Raw genomic sequence first — 24,201 nt, 5'->3', positions numbered from 1 at the left:
GGAGTGTTCTGTTTCTGAGAACAGTTATGAGAAATGGTAATGTTTGACCCTCTGTTCAGGAACTTCATATTTCCCTATATTATTTCATTAACTCTGCAGAATATGTAACCAACCAGGTATCAGTCAGTTAAGACATAGTAAGCAAGGACATTAGAATTCTTACTCGGTAACAGCAGAACGCAGTCCTCAAAAAGGTGTAACAGTGTTGGGAACTCAAGAGGGGTTTTTAGACCCTGAGAAGGGCGGAACACAGGGGTCAATATTCCCTCCCACTTCCTGCCCATACTCTATGGAGCTCAGGCAGACCAGAGGCCCGGCTCTTTCCCCCCTTCACCCCTTCTCCTCGCTTCGCTGCTGTTCCCCTGCGCTCCTTTACCATCCGCTCGCCTCCTGCTTTTCAGAATCCACATCCATCGGGTGCTGGGAAGAGCCCTGGACCCCCCTCCTGAGTCAGCCCTGTTGCAGGGGGCCCTCATGGACCTATCGCTGCCTCCATCGAGATCGGGGTGGATATATATTTGTATACGCTTGTATTTTTGTGCCTTCTGTCCTGCGTTACTCCCTTTCCCCTGTTCGAGTAAATCTGTTTCCCTTTTAATTTCCAACACCTCTCGTCCTTATTCCTTTTCTATCGTCCCTCTGTAGAGTGGAGAGGGGGGGTAATGGATAATAATTGTCCTCTGGTTTTTGGACCGCCCAAACTGCGAAGCAGTGAAAACAGAGAAAGGTTGCTAGCGAAAACTTCTTCTATCTTCAATGATGACAGACAGCTACAAAGAAGTAGGCCAGTCATTTCATCTTCTTTAATATCTTGACTTAGAATAAAAAACCAAGGCAGAACAATTTTTACTATACATTCACATTTCTCCTCTCCCCAGCATTTTTTTCCTTTTATTTCAGGAGGTCCAGGGGCCACATGCCATCAGGTGTGAAGCTGATTTTCTTAGTAGGTCTGCATACAAATGAGTGAATATCAAGAAATTATACCTCTTTGATTTTCTCTGTATCTCACAGTAGAAAAACAAGTAGTTCTTGTGGGCGTCTGGGAAATGTTTTGAAGTGGAAAAGACCAGTGAGTCCATTGATGGAACATAATTGATAGAGGAATTCTGACACAGTTAGTAAGGAGGTTAGGGAGATGATTCATCACATCAGTTGTTTATTCTAAAACAATCTTTTTGATGTTTTCAGATGTTAGCATTCACTTTTAGTGAACCCAGTAACAAACGATGATGTTTCAGCCAGCTTGTTTTGTCCCCCTTCTGCTCAGATATTTTAGCAAGTCTGAACCCTATAACTGTTACTGATGTACTTAGCTGAAACAATCATGTTAAAGGTGATACTTCCAAGTCTTGAGCAATGTTTTGCTCAATATTTAAATCTCATACACTGAAAAGCCAGTATAAACTTTTCCCACCTGTGTCTCTCAACTACTCAACCACTGCCATATCTTATCAGCCAAGTGTATGGAAGAATTCCTTCTCCCAGGAAATAACTGTTAAAATACTGTCATCTTTGCATTTTTATTTGAGATGATAGCCAGAAGAATGAAGCACTGAAATTTTACCTGCTCTTCAGTCTATGCAATTCCATGTTTTTAGATTCTCACCGTTGCTATGCGAGGTAAGAACACTGTTTCTGTTTTTCTTTTAAATGAGTTTTTAATCAATTTGAAGACTTTGAAACTCCACATCACCTTTAAGCATAAATAAAGTCTACTTAAAAAATATGATTGACTACCATTGACCTGCAGATTCTTGTGAAGGCATCCACAGAATCTAACGAGGGTCGATTCTATTTCCATGAACTATCACGCCTTTTTTCCTGTAAAAGAGAGAAAATACTCTGTAACCATAATTAGACAGAGGCATGGCATTCAGAAACACTTTTATAATTTTCTTCAGTGAATTTTAATTTCTTCCAGTGTTGTGAATCATTCCTAGAAGACGGCTGCAGACTGCCTTATAATAGGTTGGTGCACTACAATTTCATTTGCCAGTGTCATTGTGTAATTGCTCTTGATTTTATAGACACCTTCCAGTTCAAGTAACTATCTAAAGGAAAAAATGCATACACAAGAGATTTGGGAAAAGTTTGTCTTATTGGCAGAGGTCTACTGAGAGTGAAATACATGCTGTGAAGCCTATTCTGGGGAAAAATTTTGGACATTGCATCAATTGACAGGAGACTGACAGATATCTCTACTAACTGAATCAAAATTGTCAGAGAAGTAGTTTATTTCCTTTTGTCTCCTACCCTGCTTTTTTTCCTCTTCAAAAAACATGGTAGCAGGGTAAAGAAGAGGGAATGCCTACACAGATGCTGTAGATTAACAAATAAGTTTGGTTTAGAGAAAGTAGCCTGTCTGGAAGCCTGAAACTGTCAAGGCATTTGAACCAGTAGGACAACATCAAGTTATTTACAATTGCAGCTGTTGAAAAAGGCACTTGCTAACTCACAACATGGTGCAACATAACTGGCAAGCAGTATTTGCACACCACTGTACATATCATTATGTACATACTGTACATAATTGTATGCTAGAAAACCAGAGTGATAAGATTTTGCACACAAATTGTAAAAAACCAACCAACAAAAAAAACCCCCAAGAAGTACAACACTGAGTTGCCTTAAGTCACTCCTATGGGCTTACCTGTCACTGTGATGAAGTAGATGACTGTGGAACAGTACCCCCCAGAACAATACTGTTTTTGTCAGTTAGGGTTTTAAGCACAGTTGTGGCTGGTGACTGTAGAATTTTCCGTGAAAGCCGCATTCTGCCATCAGTTGGATCACGTCCAAAATATTTAACCTGTTAAGAAAGCAAACCACTTCAAGACTCACCAACTTAAAGTACCGTAAAGTACATTTTCCTTAAAAGGTGGTGTACTTTTTTTTTTCCCCAGTGTGATGCAAGAAAAGCCATGAACAATAGTCACTGTTTAGTCTGTATTGCTATCAAATTAATGAGGCGCCTATATAGTGAGTATGACGCTAAACCAAAATGAATTTTAAATGATCAGGCCTTTAGCCATCACAGAAAGGTAATCTGCTATAACCAAATATTTTTTCATAGACACAAAATTAAAAAAAATCAAATTCTAAAGTATGAACAGCCATTAGTCAGCATTTTAAACTTAAAAAAAAATTACCTGAATTTCTTGCCCAACTTCCAGTCCCAGAGCACTAGGATGTTTAATCTGGAAAATAGGGTTTTTCAGAAACTTCAGTGTGATTAATTTTGCAAGATTAGTTATAAAAGTTCCTTGTTTCAGGGATTCTTCATGCTACACTTCAGTCATGGTTGCTAAACACTACCTTATGAGCAACAGGTTTCTAAATGTTACATAGAAAAGGGTATTGCAGATCGAAAGAACCTGATGTGTGTAAAAGCATAAATGGTAGAAATGTAGCAGACATAGTTAAGAGACTGCAGATTTGTAAGTACGAGCTTGAACAAAATGGTGCTGCTAATCCAACACAGTTTTTAACATGAAAATTGACTCCATAACAACACTGCATTACAGCTAAGGCAGATGTTCACTGAACATTGATTAAAAATAAATGTGTCTAGGTTATAGTTAAGTGTGTATTACCTTTCTTTGATCAAGTTGTGAATTATGAAGTAGCACTGGTGTCATGTTTTGATACAGTTTTACCATCACTCCAGAATCTCTGCAACAAGAACCAGCGTGATTATTTCAAAATACACTGGCAGAAGTCTCTATGTATTCTGCTTATTGAACCCAAAGCAAGCATTAAACTTTTCTGCAACAAAATTTTACTCCTCCCTTTTAAAAAAATCTTCTATCAACCACAACATGTGCACTCAGTTTTCCTGGATAGAAATTACAAGTGAAATATGCTGTCCTGAAGTAAATAAGTCCCATCAAAAAAGCATATCTAATTTTTGCAAGACAAATATTGTATTGATAAGTGAATAGCAAATTTCAATCATCTCTCTCAGGTACAAAGAGAAAAAAAAAGCCTTAGATTTATAATTTTCAGAGATATTCTAATAATTAAACTAAAATTACTAATTAGTAAGGAACAGAATATACAACAGAGAAAATACTAGGAATGATGCAAGTACCAATGTTATCAACATAAGTTTGCCATCTTATTTTACATCATATTTAGGTATCAGGAATATAGCTATGTAAATACACTAATTTCTATTTCAACTCTAGAGAAGTTTTTGTACCTTATTTCAGTTATCGTCGCTGTATAAACTGCGCCAAATTCCAAATTAACTTCCTGCTGTAGGTGGGGAAAAGAGAAGAGTAAGACACAAATTCACAAAATTCAGACTGAAAAAGCTGAAAAAAAGTCTGTCCTTACATCATCTTTGCAGATTTCACCGATAAATTCTCTTGCTTCATGCATAGCACTAGGTGTGGGAGCAAACACAGAATAAGTCTCTTCATCCAGCTGACTTACAGTGACACCTTAGGAAGAGAATTTAATATTATTATATTATAGATGAAGACTAATAATTAGTAAAGATTTGTGTAAAGCAAACTGATTTTGCACAGGCTCATTAAGATCTCAGTCCTAAAAATCTCCAGTGTTCTTCAGATTAGGCACTGGACAGCTTTACATGCAACTGAAGGGAAACCACGTTGCAGGTATGCTTCTTAAATGCATGGACTAACCTGTATTCCATATAGGAACAGAAAATTATTATTATTAATATTTTAGGACAGGAAAAAAATCTTGAAATACTTGTTTTTATGAATGGATCTCAGCTTATATGAATGAGTTGCAGAGATTTTTAAAAAACTAACTTTTATTAATAGCTGATGGAAATCAAAAGTGTTTCAGAACATAAAACTGCATGATAAAATCCTTTGTGGCCCTAGACTGGCCAACAAACTGCATAGGCTTGCATGATTTTTTTCCCTCTTTTTCTCTACCTCAGTCACTGCTAATCAGACTAGCCAGAGCATTAAGATAGTTTCAGGTCCAAAGCAGCTGGAGCAAAGCATCTACTTGATACTCTGCAGACATCAGTCTTTTAATTTTTAGCTTTCTAAAACCAGGGAACAAGTAAATAAGTTTTACTATACTAAGCAATAAAGGAAGCAACTTGTATTTACAAAGAAGTGCTCATAAAAGAAGTCTGATGCATTTAATAATATCACAGCAGAAATTCACCTCTGCTACCACATCTGAGTATTGGTTGACTGTTATTGTTATTGAAGTCACTATATGTGACTTCATCACATTAGAGATGCCAGTATGTCTAGTTTCATTGGTTTGAGTCATTTGAACACAGGTTTTTAGTCGTGTAGCCTCTCAGAAATACTTTAGACTTCATATACTCACTTCTGAAGGCAACCCCAACATCAAGATATAGATCTTATTCTAAGTGACCTGTCAGTCTGCTTTAATCTCAACCAAAGCATCAGTTGGCCTATTTAGGAAATGGTGGTGAAAAAGGCATCAGCTTTGAATTTGGCACTTAATGCCAGGCAGGGCAAACCACCATGTAGACCAATTAATTTATTCCAGGAAATATAACCAGGTCAGGAAACTTTTGTCCCACTACTCAATACCAGTTTAAGCCTCTGTGTATGATGTTGAGTTGGATTTCTAACACACGCCAGCACGCTAACAGTGTACACAAGCTCTTCACAGAATCCTGCAAATACAGTTGATGAGCACTGTGGGAAAGAGCTCCATGTACCCTCTTAACCACAGCAAAGTGGTATAGAGTTTATAGGAAGAGAAACTGCATAGATTCGATCAACACTTCTGCATATTCATGATCAGACTTGCTTGACTGCACATCTTCCATTCAACACTTATCTGAAACACTGCTCCCCAATGAACCTTTAATTGCCCCTTCTATAAACCCTGAAAGGCACTGCTAAGTGTGTACCAAACTTCTGGGAATTCCTCCTGCAAGACCAACTCTTTTACAAAGAGAAACTACAGATCTAAACGTAGCTGCAGTGAGTTTCAACTAGCTCTTTAAAACACTTCTCTTGTCAAGATACAGTGCAGACTCTGTACTGAGCTTGCTAACAGCTAAGCATATGAGTCTAAAAACAAAGGCAAATCTGTTCTGCAGTCTGCAGCATAAAACACTAATTTACAAGTATTCTTTTCTCTTAATACCTCTTCTTAATCTACTTACTAGGTTGCTTCTGCTGAAGCACAAATGCCAGTTCTATTGAGGTGGTCAACAAAACAGTAATTTTAGATGCCTGTAGTTTATGAAATGGCATGGAGACACCATGAAGATTCAGAAACAGCTGTGCTACCAAGATCCACTAGTTGGAACTCCCCACTAGTAATATTCACATAGAGAAGAGAAGCAAACAACTGATTAGGATAATTATCACAGGAAGCAAAAATGTCTTACCTGTCTGTGCTTGAAGTTTTTTCAAATTATAGGCCCCAGGCCCAACAAATCTTAATCTTTTTGATAATGGAACGTGGATAGTTTCTAAAAGAAAATTTTAAAACCACTCTGAAATGCTAAATAATATTCTTGAAAGTCATCACAAAGAAGTCACATTCATTTATGTTTTAATCTTGCATAGCTACTCGTATTATTTGCTGAGCATAAATATAATTCCATTAAAGAACTGAAGTGAATGAAAATGTAGAATACAAGTACTTTGATGAGTATAAATTACCATAAGCCATAACAATACTGACATCTATATCCATTCTGATTTTGCAAGTTTCACATAACTTCTGTTTAATTCTGGGCTGGGTTTTTTTGTGTGTACTGTACTGCCCTACATAATAATACAAAAAAAATTAATCTCAATTTCAAAGAAAAAATAACCCTATGGGGCAGGGGCAGAAACATACAACAAACATTAATTTAAAAAAAGCTGTTTTAAACAGCAGCTTATTGTTAAAAAGGTGACTGTAAGAGACAAATTCATATCAACAATACAGCTAACATTACCTACAACTGGTCCACTCTCTTTTCTGTTAGGTCTGGGTTTTGCCAGAGTTTGGTTCATAATTTGTAAAATCTCCCGTTTTGCAGCTGTTGGGGGTTAAAAGGGAAAGGAGAAGGAGGGAAAAAATTAAAGACTTTTGCAGAAGATTAAATTAAATTTATACATTTTTTATTTTAAGGCACATAAACATCCATTCATAAAATGCGTCTCATGCCTTATTGCATTATTTACAAAAGTAACTTTAACATGCAACATTCTGTTCTGTGCATAGGAAATGTACACATTCAGCACATTTATTGATTTTATGCAGCCTAGAACATTACATATAGTTCTAATGCTTCACGGTATTATTCAAATAAATCAGAGGGCCAATAATAGCAACAGGGTGTGGTTCTGATTAGTTATGATACATTAGCCTGGAACTTGAGCTGTTCTGCTTGAAGTGATTACTTCCTCTCATATTTTAATGAGGGTCTTCTTAATAAAACCTTGCTATTCAAATCAAACTGGAAATTCTCTTACAGCTAGTTAAATCCTTGTTAAAGCTAGCTTCAGCTAGCTTTATATAATTCATAAGAATATTTTAGCTGTACTTCAGAATACAAACAGCAGTAAAGTTCCATAGTTAATATAGCCGAGTTTATGGTAAATGAGAAATAGTTTGCTGTTCTTTTTGTACATTATTATACAGGATTTAAAAGAAGCCATGTAATAGGATCTTTGTGTGTTGGTCCCAATCCATTTTGGTGTCACGGTAACACTTGACATGGGTAACTAGCAGCAGATGCCTCCCTTCCCTCTTCCAACGTTCACCAACCAAAAGCAATCCAGAGTTTCAGCAAACAAAGCTGCAATTCAGCCCTTCCTACATGTGGTAGTCACAGGGTGTTGAGATGCTAGATCTCAACCATGGACTACCTGAACACAGACATTTACTGAAGTTTTAAGAAGTCACTGCTCAAGAGACACTTAAAAATTGGTGTGAAGATGAAGTTAGCTTGGAGCTAACCACTGTTTTGTACCCAAACCAGACCAGTTTATTGAAGTTAGCAGTTTTTTTTTTTAATTATGAGAATGAAAAATAATATTACTTAGTTTTGTAAAAAATAGAATTTAATACAATTTATCATTTAGTATGGTAAAATAAATGCTAATACAAATATGGACCTACTTGTAGCTTGCTGAATAGCTTCCATGACAATTTTCATTGGTATTCCTGGCAGTTTTAGATCAACCTAATAGGAAAACAGTTAAGTGACATCAATATGTAAGAAAAGCTTTTTTGAATAAGTGTTTCATTTTAGGAAGTTTTAATGATAGGATACCTGCAAGGCAGTTATTCCTTTATTAGTACCCGCCATCTTGAAGTCCATATCACCATAGTAATCTTCAATGCCCTAACAGCATAAAGAGAAAGAAGGCAAATTGGAGTAACTTTATCTCAGTGTCAAATCTCATTATACTGAAAGTACATTCTGTATTTCAAGAAGCCACAGAGTAGTTCTGCAGACTTGGAATTACTTTTGAGACTCACATATTTTCCTTCATCCTTATTTTGCTGTTCATGATTAGTACTGTTCCTATGTCTCCTTATAAATAAAGGGTTTTCATGGACTAGTTGCTGGACAACAGATTCACGGTTGGTTTTTTTACTATCAGTGGCTGCCACAGGAAGAAGGAACAGCAGCATAATGTATATTTTTTTCCTTCAGTAACTTTGTTAATATGTTCATTATTCATCCATTACAGTGTTTTCCAGTAATATGGTACTGAAGAATTATTAATGTCTTACTTCAAAGACAAAAGACAAAAATAATTGGAAAGAGAGAGCTTAAATAAATAAATGTGTAATTAAAAAAAACAAAACAAAACATGACTGGACACTTCAGATTTTTTGTAACAAGGGAGGAGTTTGGGAGAAAAATCAGAGAAGATAAAACTATTCAGTATTTCCACTGCAGTATGCTTGCATATAAAATGGTTAGGACATTACAAAAGAGGGACATAGAGGGTATTTTACAGAATTAAGCAGCAATAAAAGCAACAATGCTAGAAAGACTCACCAGGATGTCCGTCAGCAAACGATAATCCTCAATATCTCCTTTTTCCGGACTGCATTTGGTAACAAGTCCTATTGCTACGCCTGCCACTGCACTTGATACAGGAACTCCTAATAGTGGTGAATAAAAATTCATTTTTATAATCTCTGGTCATTTCCAAATCCTGTAACACATTATCATATGTGCTTCATAAGTGCCATATTGTGTACCTGCATCCATTAGTGCCAAACTTCCACCACATGCAGAAGCCATGGAAGAGGACCCTACAAGGGTTAGAATACAGGGGAAAAGAAAATATTAAGTGTTGGTCAGAAGTACCTGAAAGAAAACTTGCTAGTGGTATTCTTCAGCTTGACAATGAAGTTGGTGACAGCTAGAAAACACTGTGCAGCAGTACACATACTACAATAAATTAATGCAATCTGGGTTTTTCTGTAGTGGAGCTACTTTTAACATGAAATGGGTAACATAGTTTGAATCTTTCATGAAACCAATACCAAAAAAGCTCTACAAACATCATTATTAAATACTCTAGACAAGAGATCTATGGCTTTCACAGGAAGCTGCAAATGGACTCCTTCTCTTCCTCCACTAACCCCTTCTCCCACCCAACTAATCTCGCTACAGTGCCAGGAACTAGGAAGTGGACTTCAGGCAGATTCTTGCCACCAGGGAATCTGCAAAAGGTGAAATGGAGAGCTCTCTCCCAGACTGGGGAGATGGGAAAAAATACACAGACAGCCAGGAGAAGTCCTCTCTCAAGGCTATAAGGGTACTGGCTCTGATTAAACACTGAAGAATAGGTACCAATAGATGCTGATTTATTTTCCTCACTCTGTAGCATGAAAACACTATTTTATTAAGCTCAGAATTTCTCTCTCATATTGATACTGTGCTGTTATCCAAACTGGAAGAAAGTTCCTTTGTTCGTGACCGTATTAGTTCTTTTCATTTTAAAGTATTTCAGGTAATAGAGCTATCACGAAGAAGAAAGTTTAAAAATTAAATGTATTACCTAAAATGCCTACAACTCAAGCTTGTGAAACATGAGCTTTTTAAAAAAACCAATATAGTCTGTATAACAAGGTTAAAAATAAGAAAATTTTAATACCATTTGACTCTAAGACTTCAGAAGTAACTCGTATTGTAAATGGGAAATCCTGGGGAATAACTGGTTTCAAAGCTCTTTCTGCCAGGGCACCTGTTTAAAAAAAAAAAAAACCAAACAAACCCATCAAGTACTCCATAAATTAAAAAAAAAACCACAACAGATAAATTACTAAAATTTAAAAGCACAGAACTTCTGCAGTCTGAACTTACCATGTCCAAGTTCTCTTCTGTTCATACCAGTAATTTTGCCAATCTCATTAGTTGCATAAGGTGGAAACTACAGAGTAAAAAAATGTGCATATACAAAATTAGCTAGTGGATTGTTTTTTTTAAAAAAACACTCTTAGGAAAAAACTCACTGAAGTTTGCGTGCATCGCAAGTTAAAAACAAATTAAAAAACAAATTAAAAAAGAATAAAAAAGGTAAGTCACTTAGTTTGCAAACCAGGACTAGTTTAGGTAGTATTTAATAAATGTTTTACTTCCACAGAACAGAAGAGAATAAAGCAGTTGCAAGGTAGTTGAACAACACCACAACAAGCTTAATTCCAATTAAACCCGTCAAACAACATATCAGAAATCTTGTTTCTGTCATACAGATAATGGAACAAGATATGCCTGTTGCCTGTATGAAATACTTTGGGCAAGTTCCAAAGGCTGAGAGAGATCCAAAATGTAAGAGCACTTACTCACTATTGGTGCAGTATGTCAGCTGAACTAATAGAGTTCACAAAAATAAAAGAGCAGGTTAATCCTGCTTTCAGTACTGAATGATTCTTTAGGAATTAACCTAACTTTTAAGTTATTAAAAAGGCTGTATAAAATGGCAATTTAGAAATTATCTATTATTTCTTAGGAAACCAGCACTTTTGTCCATACACATGGACATAATGGTATAAATTCACATATAAATTAGAATTATTTTAGCAAATCTAGAGGTAATTTTTATCCTTGGAAGTGATCAATTTAATCTTTTAAAGCAAGACAGAAGGCCCTTCTGTGGATCATGCAGAAAGCTGTGACACAGTAAAACTCTCACCTCATAATGCAGCATGAAGTTTTTATCTTTTATTCCACTATTAATTAAAAACAAGAACCATGTCAAAAAAAGAGCAACCAAACACATCTTTCATACAATAGGCAATATGCAAGATTTTATTTAGTTATGCTTACAGACCCAGTAAAAACAATGAATCAGTAGATTCTCTGATAACTCACATTCCCCCTACTGCTTTTTAATTTGTTTACTACATATCAAACCTAGTCTACATAGAAAAAAACCCCAGGGGTTCATTGTTAAGAGTTTCCCTGGCTGTTTAGAATAGAATAGGCCCTCTCAAGCTCTGTATGCTGGCATTGGTGTGTTTGAAGGAAAAAAGCCCCAAACAAATAAAAAACCCCAAACAAAACAAAAACAAACAAGGAAAACAAACAAAAAACAACCAAAAAACCCCCAAAACAAAACAAAAAACCCCACCAACTTCAAGAGCATCAGGATCTTACTGTACACGTTGCAGTTAAGGTTTCAGAAGAAAAACTGAAAATCTTTGTAATCACAAGACAGCCCTTATTTAAATAAAACTTGTGCTCAAAAAGTACATCAAGACTTGTCTCTTAGCAGTAAACACAAAAAAAACCAATCTGTTAAGAAAGTTGTCTTAAGTCAAGACGTGTATGCCATCTCTTACAAAGACAATTTCTCATTCATGAAGCAACCTAATGAATGCAAATTAAACCCATCAGTAAACACAAATTAATTTCCAGGAATATCAAAACTAGAGAATATGGACAAACATCTCTAGGGCAAAAAATTTACCTAAAGTGAAGCTTGCACATTAAAATACAAAATCTGGTGGGAAGAAATTATTGAACTGGGACGAGGTTTCCCTTCTCCAATAAATTAGCCCTCAGCAATGAAAAATTTGTGGCACACAGATTTGCTTGCTACATTGTAAGTTAAAACTCCCCATCTCCATTAAAACAGGGCATAAATGTTTTCACCATCCGAACATAGAGACAAAATGAGAATATTCAGATAGGCTGATGCAGTTAGGAGAAAAAAAAAAACCCACAACCCAACCACAATTATTATTTTTTTTTTTTGTCAGTAAACCTGACAAACACAACAGCACTTCACAGGCTATGAGCATCAAACCTATCAAGCAAAACTTCAAAACTTGTGAGAAACAGAGCAACTGAAGAGAATACTTGTAACAAGTTTCATCAATTGCTTTAAAGAGACAGTTTTACAGATTCAGGAATAATTCACTGTTTTCTTTCTCTTGAAACCAGACTGGCTGTCAATTGTAGTACTTTCAGATTTCCAATGTGTCTATGGCATTAACAAAATACAACTGCCCAGGACTTTTTGAAACAAACCACTTTAAAGTCTAATTTTGCACATTTTTCAGTCCTAGTGAATGTACATATGTTGAGGTCCAAGGACTTTCCATCAGATGTGCTTAAATGGTCACCCTTTTTTGCACCTCTAACAAAACCATGTAAGATATACATACCTCACTGCTGTTGAGATAACATCTGATTTTACACTTGATTCTATTGAGTCAAATGTAACTGTACAGAGAACCTAAAATAAAAAGATAGAGGGTAAACCAACTGCTCTTAAACACTTCCATCTTTCACAACTTTAACCATTTATGAAGAATCAAAAGGAATAACTTTAGCACGAAATACCATGCCATCACCTAACACTTCTGCAAACCTTTTTTCCTCATCATTGCATAAATTTGTATCTGTAAAGCTTATACAATCTTACAAGAGATCAAATTTAAAAATACTGATTTAATATTTCCTAAACTGGCAGGAACCTAGAAGTTTAAGTAGCCTGACTGCTCCTTTCAAGAGTCAGAGCCAGATGCATCCATAGTGCTGTGCAAAAGAGCAGACCTGATCATTGGAAGAATTTGCAGCATATGTTACTTTTAGTGGAATAAGGGCAGACAACACTGAGGAATAAATCAGTTTGCAACTAACCATGTACCCTGTAATAATTCAGATCAATGGCTGACAGTCTGCTAGGAAAATGAACTATAAAATACAGAAGACTAAATCTTGAGTACAATTTTAATTCAATCCACCTGACATTTGACACTTTTAACAAGGAAGAAGAAGAAAAAAATCTCACTGATGTAATCGTGTGTACAATTTCCCTTTTTAGTCTGTCTGGGTTATATATTTGTGGACAAATGAAGTTCCTTTAAATAGTTTCTTATGACATGCAGAATTTTGCACTGCCCCTACATAGGAACATCCCATTAACTGAGTCACCCATTTTTCTAAAAACACAGCTGTATTTTACATGAAAAGCTCTTGCTTCAATTAATACCTTTAACCTAAAAATCTGCAAAGAGGGATGAAAAAGATACGAGATTTATCTTATTACCAACCATTTTACTTTTAGCCATGCTGAATTGGAAAGCTTTCTTCTTAAGCCACCTCCCACCAAGATAAAACCCAACCAATCAAAAATGGCCCAATTCTGCCAACCTGAACCAAACAGGTAGAATCTTTACAGCTCCTAGCTTTGGTAACTAGATGGTTCGTAAGGACCTCTGAAGACAAAACAATGCTTACCAGACTCTTCTTCTGTGCACATATGTTCAGAATGTTACCTTAACATCTGTACTGTTCATCTAGCAAATAGCTAAGCTTTGTCTCCCATCTTAATGTACTCAGATATAGTTACATCTAAACTATTTTCTACTGAATGTAAAGAAAGTGGAAAATTTTGCACTTAAGTGAAAAGTACAAATCTCTCAGCTTTGGTAAATTATTTTATAACTTCCGATATTTAGAGATACTACCTGTGTTTGACCTCTCTGAAATAAGGCTGATCCATGAAGCATTTTAAACATGTTCACTTCACATGTAATATCTCTGAGGGAGGTCAAGTCTCTCCCATCACACCTAAAGTTACAAGGAGAAATTGAGACCAATGAAAATACAGTCTTGGATAAAAAGTTGACAGAAATATTATTCAGTAGGAGGTTGATATACTCACCTTCTATATTCATTCAGAACAAGATTTCTAAAAATATCCTTTGCAACCACATTGAAAGATTCCATGATGTCATAAGGCTCAGCCTCTGGAAATTTTTCTGTGTATAAAAAAGAAATAGCATCTAAAGTCAGAAAATGTATTTTATAACACTTTTACTAAATAGCTTGGTCAAAGAGCACACTGGAACTCTAAGTAGCACTAGCACTATGTAAGCATCTCTAATTATTAAAAGAAGCAAAAAAATAATACCTTTCAGCTGTTCTTCTGTTTCAAGCCTTATTTTGTTAATTGCTTCATCTCGAGAAATCTAGAACACAGGGTTTGCAACCAGTTAACTCTACAGGGCAGTATAACAAAGGAGGCTTGGGTTGTTTTAAAATTTTGTAAAACTCTAGGAGTAAGTGACAGGATCATCACACAAATTCAAAGATCAATAATGTCCTGCAAACAAGTATCATTCTGGTAGGTAAGAATTTACAGAACAACTGATTATTAGCACAGCACATACATGCAGAGAAGACAACTTTTACTTTTTGTTTAACATAAATTAAGTCTTACTACTGTTTCATGATGTTAATTAAAAAATAATTGTATCATGTTTGATTACTTACTTTATCATGGCTAGAATCTGTGAACACAGCATAGATCTTGTTAAAAGCAAGTCTTTTGGAAGAAAAGAAAGAATTTTTGAAAACACAGCTTGAAACCTACATATATAATTAATATCTTTTGAAGAGTAAATGTTTTCATTAGTAGTGTAAAAGCAACAGACTGACAAGGACAAACACAGCTAGCTCCAGGTCTCCTTCCTGCCTGTGTTCCTGCCACTTCTCCAAAATTCATTACTGCTTGCACAACAAGACTCACATAGGTCAACACATCCTGACTCCTCTTGTCACAAGTCAGAGGAATGGCATATTAACGTTTACAAACACTTCCAATAAGTACTTTTACTAAGTATAAAACAAAAGCTGAAGTCCCCATTCCTAAGTTGCTATGGAAGACACAGCAAGTAATTCTAAACGTTCAAAATATGCCATTTTGCTAATACCTCCCCCAAAATTACCCAATCAGAGCTCATAAAATAAACGTGTAAAAAGCCTCTTGAGTCACTTTACAGGATTTACATCAAAATTATTTGTTTTGAACTTACTTCTTTGCACATTCCACAATCTCTTCAGGAGCCAGAAACAACTTCTGAACAGTTCTCTTGACAGCACCTTGTTCTTTCACTAGCTGTTGAATTCCTTGAATTATTTGTTGGGTATGCTTCACCCCTATTTTTATTGCATGACAGAAGTCTTGCTGCAATATATTTTCAGCAGTTGCTTCCAACATAACTATCAATGGAAAGTTAAAAATCAAGTAAATTACTTTTTTATTGTTCAATAGCAATCTAACTCAATTGAGAAAATACAGATTATCACTAAACTGAATAAATATAACAGAATTTAGTTTATCTAACAAACCCCCCCCCTAATTTTTATTACCCCTTCTATTGTTTAAAAATACAAATTTCAAAATATCTGCAAAAAGGCTGCTACTTGATTTTCAAATGCTCAACACATATTAATAATTAACCTACTCACCGACTTGATTCTGTGGAGCTGCAGCAACAACTAAATTTAGAGCACTAGAAGACATCTGTTTGCGAGTTGGGTTGATAATAGTTTCTCCATTGACCAGTCCTACCCTTACTGCACCTACAAAGAAGCTCCAGAAATTTATTATTATTATAATAAGGATGGTCTTTAACACATTATTTTACTTCTAAAAGTATGCATCTGAAATCAGTAACTGAAGAAATGGATTCAGATTAAAACATTAGCACGTTAGCTACGTAGTAAGAACAAATCTGTAAGACAAAATTATCTACTCAAATTTCTTTTGGGTAATATTACTTAATATTACTTTTAGGGCATTTTTAATGCCAAATAGTGTTACACACAGGGCTGTAAGACCACTGGCTTTTTAAAAGTAATTGGAGGATGTTTTCCAGAAAAAAGGCAGGTGAAGGGAAAATACAGCTAGACAGATGTTCTTAGCTAAATTATTCCTCTTCCCATAAAATATTCATAATGAAATAAAGCTCTCTTGGAGTTCCTGAAGAAAAAGTATTCTCATCCAACTGCTTTCTAAACCATGCTTCTCGACACTAAGTTTCTCTAAAGAAAAGAAGTCTCTATACTATACTACTTCTGAAATAAATTCTTCCATTTAGTCCAGGAAAACATGCTTTGAAGTGAAATAATCCATTGTACACTTATTTTCAATACCTGACAAAAACCAGTGGACTTTAGATTCAAGTTCTTGCTAAGTGTGAACTGTGGTCTAAGTCTTTCATTCTGTTGAAGTAATCCATAATTTCAGAATATTTACTTACCAATGGGACCATTCCATGGGATATCAGATAATGCAAGTGCTGCAGAAGCTAGAATGAAGAGAGAAAACTGTATTAGAAAAAAAAATGTATCATATTAAAATCACACACAAGCAGTAATTTGCAACAGTCTTCTTACCTCCATTAATTGCCAGAATATCAGGATCATTGACACCATCTACTGCTAAAAGATTACAAAGGATCTGGCATAAGATAAAAGACAATGAATAATTTTGATCTATACATTCTTATTATCTGTCAACAAAAAGCTAAGGACAATAAAACAAAATATTCAATCTATTTAAACAAGCTTATTCTGCAAATTAAAAATTTTTCAGAAAGTTTATGAGAAAAACACTAACATATAGTATATCACATAACATGTACTATTAGCCTTTTTCTTTCTCTGTTGTACAAAGGATATTTAATTTTGTTCCATGTATCTCTGCATCAAAATTTGGAAACTAGCATGTAATAAAAATACTTTAAGACAAGGAGATGATAAACAGTGCAGCAGAATTACACCATTAGACCCTTTTTCAAAGTGTAAACCTCTCCTGGGTGATAATAAAAATGTTTTTTCTTAAAATAGTGCTTTTATTGTGTGAAACTTTCACTGGTTGTAATCAGGTTTTCCATTCTAAAGGTTAAGGACAGTGAATGTGACCCACCTGTGTATCATAAAAGTAGCCAACTGGAAAGAGTGGTCTGATTGACCGATCTGCAAAAGAAATATTCAAAGTCTAACACATATTTGGGTCTCAGTAGGTAGTATTCAGTTAGTCTTGCAATAACCACAAAGAAGCCTGACAGAATGGTTTAAATGAAACACCTAAACAAGCAGGCAAGAAGAGAAAAGGCAGAGAACTGAGGAGGAAGTGTAGCATGAAATCTAATCAGCTGTAAAATTTCAACAGCACTCAGACTAAAATAAGAGGTAGTTGGGTAAGCATACCCACTGCCAGGTAAGACAAAGTAAAAATATTGGAAAAATATTCTATGCTTTAGAATATAAATTATCTTTTTAACAATATTTCACCAGAAGTATTTCAATGAAGAGACACAGTCCTTCAAGAAAGTAAAGAAGCAAAAGCATGGTATCTTCAAAATGCCTTTAAATTCCTTTAAATTTTATTTCCATCGTACGTCTTTGTGTAACAGCCCACACTCTCATAGGCTGTTCCCTCTCCTATTTCTCTGCACTGCTGTCCTAAGAAGCTGATGTAGTTTTATATAAATGTTGAATTTCAAGGTATTACTGTATTCATGAATGGAGACAGCCATGACAGGGATGACTTTTCAAGCAGGATCAAGAGGGAGAGGATGAGTACGTACTATTCACCAAGCCAGCAGAAACAATAAAATCTGCAATCAGCAGTTATAAATTACTCTCTCTTTACAAACATCCATGAGGATATTACAAAATATCTAGAATACCGTGTAAATCACATGTTCCTGCCTACCTATTACTCTGCTTGTGAGAATTTCTTTATCAGTGGAGCCAAGTTCTCTTCTTAGATAGTTTGTAGGAATCCTTCCTGCTGCAGCAGCTTTCTGACGATAGTCAACCTTTTAAAATAAAACAGGGGATTCCTTAAGACAACAGATTACTGATTTCAGGGCCACACAATCACTCAGTTTAAAAGGGACAATTCAGAAGACCTTTAGTCCAATTTTCCACTGAGAGAAAGGACAAGTCTGAATTCAGATGACATTTCTTAAGGCTCTGTCATGATGCCCACCCAAACAGACCCTCTCGTTCCCTAATCATATATAATGCCCAGCCAGTTAGTCACCAGTCTGAACTGGTGTAAGGCACTAGTGCAGCCCAAGTTCAGGACTTTGACTTATAGAACTTCAGAAGGTTTCCTGTCAGCCCATTCTTCCAGCCTCCTCTTCCTCCCCTCCAAATGGCAGCCCTGATTCTGAGCATATCACCTGCATTCCCCCCCTCCTCAAGTCTGGCATCATCTGCAAACTTGAGAGCAGGAATTCCAGGTCACCATACAAATTTAAAACAGGCTCTGACCAGGGCAGACCCTTGAGGAATTCACTGTGATTCAGCCTCAAGGTCAAACATGAATTACTAACCCTTAAAAATCACAACACTTCAAGCCTCTTTCACATATCTAAAAGATAATGTCTGACTGTAGATGTAGCAGACAAAGATCACAAAGCTTTTGTAGAAAGCCTTGCTAAAGCCAAGGTAGACACCATCCACTACTTATCCCTCATCCATAGATCATCATTTTATCAGACTGCTATGCTGAAGTCCAAGGTCTGTAGTCTGCTCCTCACATTCCTCATTCCCTCTTACCATCTTGAACTCCACTATTTAATGATTACTGCTGGGAAGGCTAACTACTGATGATCACAAAACTAATTTTATCACGAATACTTACCACTAATGGCATAAACTGAGATGAAGTAGGCTTAGTTTTACTGACTGCTGTGACCATGACTGCAGTATCACCTAGCTGGATTAAGAAAAAAACAAAACCAAAACGAATTGAAATTGCCTGCAATAAAAACATTGTCTGAAGTCCTAAACTCATTATCAAACTGAAACTCCAGAAATATTCTTTAAAGAAAACCACATAAATCCATGCTTCACATCACCATTTTTGCTTTTCAAGCAATTTTTAAACTACAAAACAGCTATACATTAAGGATTAAAATGCCATTTGAGGCTCTATATCCTCTTAATAGCTTTTGATGTCCTACTAATGGCTGTGAGATCCAGAAATTTTTAACAAGTTCTTGCACAATTTTTTTTTTTACCTGAACAACAGCAGATCCATCAGCAAACCTAGCAAGTTTTCCAGAAGACAGTTCCATCTTTCTATTGGAAAGATATAAATATGTTATCATGATGACTTCAAACATATTTTCCAGTAGCAACTTCTGTATTCAGATACATTTACTGCACACCATGTTGGCTACACTTCATATTAGAGACAAAAATCCTCATTAGATATGAATATTGACGATCTTCAACCATAAGTGACCAAACCCCCTTACTTAAGAAATGTGCTTTTGCTTCAACTGCCCTGAATCTTTCCACCTTGATGCAAAGACTTGCAGCCACATCAGATTATCACTTGAAGTCACACCTAGGGCTTTGAGGTAAAATGCTTTGCTGGTACTAGAAGATCAATCACCTGTCTGCTCAAGTTGGGGTTCAGTCTTGCCAGCAAAAAACATGTTCACACCTGCTGTGCCCTCATAAGAAAGGGGGAGCTGCTTCTGATTCTTATCATGCGATCATTTTGCTTGGAAAGGACCTTTAAGATCATCATGTCCAACCATTAACCCAGTGCAGCCCAGGCCACCACTAAACTATATCCTCAAGCACCACATCTATACAGCTTTTAAACACTTCCAGGGTTGGTGACTTCACCACTGCCCTGGGCAGCCTGTTCCAGGGCCTGACAACCCCTGTGGTGAAAAAGTCTTTCCCTGGGGAGAAGAAACTGACTCCTTGCTCCAGCCTCCTTCCAGGAAGTTGTAGGCAGCAAGAACATCTCCCCACAGCTTCCCTTGCTCCAGACTGAGTAAGTCCAGTTCGATCCTCTTAAGACTGGTGCTTCAGACCCTTCCCCAGCTCCTCTGTCCTTCTCTGGACACGCCCTAGTCCCTCCATGCCCTTAATACTGCGAGGGGCCCAAAACTGACCCCAGGATTCGAGCTGCAGCCACACCAGTGCCCAGCACAGGGGGACGATCCCTTTTCCCACAGCTGCAGAACTTTCTCTTCCGGCCAGGGAATAGAACGAATCATAGAATTGGCTGGGTTGGAAGGGACCTCAGAGATCATCGAGTCCAACCCTTTTACCACCGTTGCGGTTGCTAGACCATGGCACTGAGTGCCACATCCAGTCTCTTTTTAAATATCTCCAGGGACAGAGAATCCACTACTTCCCTGGGCAGCCCATTCCAATGCTTGATCACCCTCTCCGTAAAGAAATTCTTTCTAATATCTAACCTAAACTTCCCCTGGCACAACTTAAGACCATGCCCTCTTGTCTTGCTGAGAGTTGCTTGGGAAAAGAGCCCAACCCCCGCCTGGCTACAGCCTCCTTTCAGGGAGTTGTAGAGAGCGATGAGGTCTCCCCTGAGCCTCCTCTTCTCCAGGCTGAACAGCCCCAGCTCCCTCAGCCTCTCCTCATAGGGTCTGTGCTCGAGTCCCTTCACCAGCCTGGTTGCCCTCCTTTGGACCTGCTCCAGGACCTCAACATCCTTCCTAAACTGAGGGGCCCAGGGAAACACTTCCCTTTCCCCCACCCTGACCGAGAAACAGCGCAGATGGGTGCCAGCACCGATTTCTCCAAGGCTTGCTTAACCCCACACCCCCGGACTGGTCCCTTCGGCAACTTTAGGGCCCCGGAGGCCGCCTGCCCAGAACCGGTACCGACAGCCACTCCTCAGCCAGCGCCGCATCCCGTTCTGAGGGAGCGGGGAACCCCCGGGAGGCCTTCCTGCCGCTACCTTACCCCCTCCTCAAGCCGCGGAAAGCCCCTCACCTGCCCCCCACCTCCACCGTCACCGTCCGGCCCGCCCCGTGTTCCGCCGCAGCGCCTCGGGCGGACGCCAGACGCAGCACGAAGCCCCCCGGCAGCAGCAGCCGCCGCCGCCATCGCCCCCCGGCCCCGCTGCCCACGGCCAAGCCGCCCAGCGCAACTCGCCGACAACCCGTGGCGGCGGCCATCGCTCCAGTGGGTAGGAAGCCGCTACCCGATTGGTTGCCGCCGTCGGCGGGAGGCGGGGATCCTGCGCAGTAATCTCGAAGCGGATTGGCTCTTGTACACGGCGGGTTGGTTTCGATTCTCCAGCCCCGGCACTTCTCCGGGCCCCTTGGCAGAGCCTTCCTGGCTACGGCAGCCGAGGAAGGCCAAGTGGCGCCGAGCGCGAAGTCGGTGCTCCCAGAGCCCAGTGCGGGGCCTGGCTGAGGATTCTGAGGCAAAAAGTGGCAGGAGAAGCTTCGTGTCGGTCCTTCGGCTTTAGAGCCCAAGTCAGACTCAAATTTTGGGGTCTGCAATCCAAACAGGGGTGCAGAGTGCGGGAGAGGACAGCTGCTCCAGGGCTGCTGCCTGACGTCCCCTCCATGGCGCCTCAGGAGAAACTCCACCTCAGCTTCGCGCCATTGGAGCCTCCTCTGCCTCCTGCGGGCTCAGCAGCCGCCTCAGACAGCCCGGAGTCGCTCCTGAGCGGCCTGGTGTGGAAAAGGTCTTACTTCTTATACATAAATCAATCTAAAATTCAGGGCTCTTCCTTCAGAAGTGCTGGCTGCATGAGTCAATGTCAGCCGAAAGGAAAAAAATGCATACATTTTTAATTACTTGACCCAAAAGAGGCACTTGTTCCGTGCGTCTTGTTTTCAATGCAACCACGCTCCTCCGGACTGCATTTCAAAACAAAGAATTGTAGTTAAGCCCCATTAATCCTTTTTAGTAACCAATCTTATCTCTTTATTTAAACGATAGATCCTGTAGCAGGGCCTGGCAGATGGAGGGCAACAACAGTGTCCAGATTGGCTCCAAACCTCAGGGTCACGCTCAGCTCCGGTAACCAAAGGGGTCTGTCTCTCCACAGAGCCATTCCTCACTTTTCTCCTCGGTAAGGCAGGAATAGTAATCCTTAGCAGTCTTTTAAGCTATGAATGTAAAAAAAAAAAAAAAAAAAAAAATTCGAAGTGCAAGAGGAGGGTTACAACAGCTGTTATTGCTTGTCACAGAGACTTGCCAGTTTAAATATTTATTGTGCTTTTTACATGGTCAGAGTGCAACAGAATGTTATGCTTACAGGACAGTGTTTTTGTTCAAACAATTATTCCTCAGATAGACTGTTGCTCAGTTGTATAATGCCAAAGGGATTAGCAATTACTCAATTATTATTTATGCCTGTGAGCATGAATGAATGGTAATGTGATCATGGAGATCTGATCACCCCCCAACAGTGTGATCCATGCAGGATTAAACTAATACAAACTGCCATGTTTCATTTTAAACTCATCTTTCATCCATAGTTAACAATTTAAATTTGGCAATATTTGTTTAAAATTAATGCCATCTATTACTATTTTGATTTTAATGTTATCTTGACATTACTTGTAGTTTACTAACGTTTTCTGTTTACTTAACTGGATTTTTCTGTTAAAGCTGCATTTAGAGAAAACAGATTCATTGGCTGGGAGAACAGTCCAACTAATAATTTTTCTTCTATGCCAACATGTTTCTTATCTTTTTGGCAAGACACAGAAGAGAGAAGTAAGATGAGTGATCCAGAAACTTAATATTTGGCCTGGTCAAAAGGACCATTAACTTTATCCAAATTCAGAATTTGTTGGTGCAGTTTTATTTGGTACAAAAATAAGTGGCAAAACAACTATGTTCACCACATTTGCCTGAATTCACATTTGCTTTGCTGCTGACAAACAGAGGATTATTATAAAAGGAAAGACCTTTATGTCATTTATTGCTCATTAAATTTGCTGTTCTCTAGCTCATGGCAAACAACCATTCAAAGCCCTCTAAAAATGTATTTGATTTTGCAAGTGTGGTAAAAGAGTGATTGGAAGCATTCATACAACACAAGAGACACAAGCAACCCAAATGTTGTCTTCTGTTAAGCACAGAAGGCTGTTACTTGGTGTTTTTGAAGTTTCAAGTGGGGAAGCCAACATACTTAAAATAGAGAATTACATGGTGCAAATGACAAGCAAAGAGACAGCAAGGTTGCATTTCACGGAGAATGAACACAAAGTGGTGTATGCATGTTGAGGCTGAACAGACTGATGTTGCAGAATTTGGAACCAAGTGTCATGAAGGCGTAGAGGAAGATGACATTCTGTCCTCCTGACTTCTGTCACACAGTCCTAACATGTATTCCAACGTGGTTCTGAGATCTTAGAGAAATGCCATTACTTGTAAACTCTTGAGAAGCAGCCATGCAAAATATATCTTTCAACTTCTAAAAAAAGACATTCATCCACATTACTTGTACCAAAGAGTGAATTCTATAGCTCAGATTATGTATGGTTATAAAAAAAGTCTGGAATAAACATTGAAAAAATGTTTTTCAGATGATGATTTTAAAGACAGTGATTAACCTTATTATTTTTTCCGTTTGAACATGCATTAGAAGAGTTAAACAATTCACAAACAGCAGTGATCGTTGAAAATAGATCTTGTGACTTAAACCAAAATTATTACATAGCTTTTTCCACACTCAACAAAATGAGAAGCCTAAAGCATACATGCTTCATAACTGTCATGGGCTAGCATGTTATGTCCATACCACTGTAACAGAAAAAGGATACAAGTACAGAGATATAGTTCAAAATGCTAGGCAGCAAGCTAGGTTCATGTTTAACCCCAGGAAAAAGCAAAAATATTGTTCATTTGTTCAGCAAGATTTGCACTTTTTCTAAAATTTGCACTTTTTCTCTCTCCATTACTTTTTTTCTCTCTGGTATTCTTTTCTATCTGGATACGTATTCAGTTTAATAATAGTAATAATAATAGTAATAATAATAATAATAAACACCCAAGAACACATCACTTTAATTTCTCCATTCCTGTCTCACTCATGTTTGGAGAATAAGAAAGAGTTTTTTTCTTCCAAACTTCTGCTTTTGTGCAGCAGATGTCAATAAACTGGGAATAATCCTATTTTGCACTGGAACTTCAAAACTGTGGCTTATGAA

At 37.7% G+C, this 24,201-nt stretch overlaps 1 protein-coding gene across 2 annotated transcripts; it reads right to left on the bottom strand.

The window, feature by feature from the left end:
- Positions 1–780: 780 nt before the first annotated feature.
- On the bottom strand, positions 781–21,204 carry PNPT1 (polyribonucleotide nucleotidyltransferase 1). 2 transcript variants are annotated; one of them, XM_030448263.1, is made up of 29 exons: positions 21,020–21,204; positions 19,279–19,339; positions 18,900–18,974; positions 17,961–18,066; positions 17,169–17,218; positions 16,637–16,700; positions 16,501–16,548; positions 15,707–15,820; positions 15,271–15,457; positions 14,729–14,780; positions 14,367–14,424; positions 14,118–14,214; positions 13,921–14,023; positions 12,613–12,683; positions 11,136–11,172; positions 10,307–10,373; positions 10,098–10,187; positions 9,196–9,249; positions 8,990–9,096; positions 8,252–8,323; positions 8,098–8,161; positions 6,929–7,012; positions 6,371–6,454; positions 4,342–4,448; positions 4,205–4,260; positions 3,597–3,675; positions 3,153–3,200; positions 2,654–2,812; positions 781–1,824 (listed from the first exon to the last, which is right to left on the bottom strand). In XM_030448263.1, exons 1-28 carry the CDS (start codon positions 21,202–21,204, stop codon positions 2,657–2,659), a joined length of 2,376 nt encoding a protein of 791 aa, XP_030304123.1. In that variant the 3' UTR covers positions 781–1,824; positions 2,654–2,656. The 2 variants fall into 2 exon arrangements, with proteins under 2 accessions (XP_030304123.1, XP_030304124.1); XM_030448264.1 differs by lacking the exon at positions 781–1,824 and adding an exon at positions 2,260–2,269.
- Between the last annotated feature and the right edge of the window lie 2,997 nt (positions 21,205–24,201).

This window comes from Calypte anna, chromosome 3, assembly GCF_003957555.1.
Source record: "Calypte anna isolate BGI_N300 chromosome 3, bCalAnn1_v1.p, whole genome shotgun sequence".
Taxonomy (NCBI): Eukaryota; Metazoa; Chordata; class Aves; order Apodiformes; family Trochilidae; genus Calypte; species Calypte anna.
The sequence above is the reverse complement of the archived record's forward strand: the minus strand, read 5'-3'. Positions and strand labels throughout refer to the sequence as shown.

Excerpts from the sequence above, each read along its gene's own strand:
- PNPT1 (XM_030448263.1), bottom strand. The coding sequence starts at position 21,204 with ATGGCCGCCGCCACGGGTTGTCGGCGAGTTGCGCTGGGCGGCTTGGCC. Across the intron at positions 15,821-16,500 it reads CCCATGGAATGGTCCCATTG|GTGCAGTAAGGGTAGGACTG; the intron begins GTAAGTAAATAT and ends GCTTCTTTGTAG. Across the intron at positions 14,781-15,270 it reads ATTGTGGAATGTGCAAAGAA|ACTTGCTTTTAACAAGATCT; the intron begins GTAAGTTCAAAA and ends TTCTTCCAAAAG.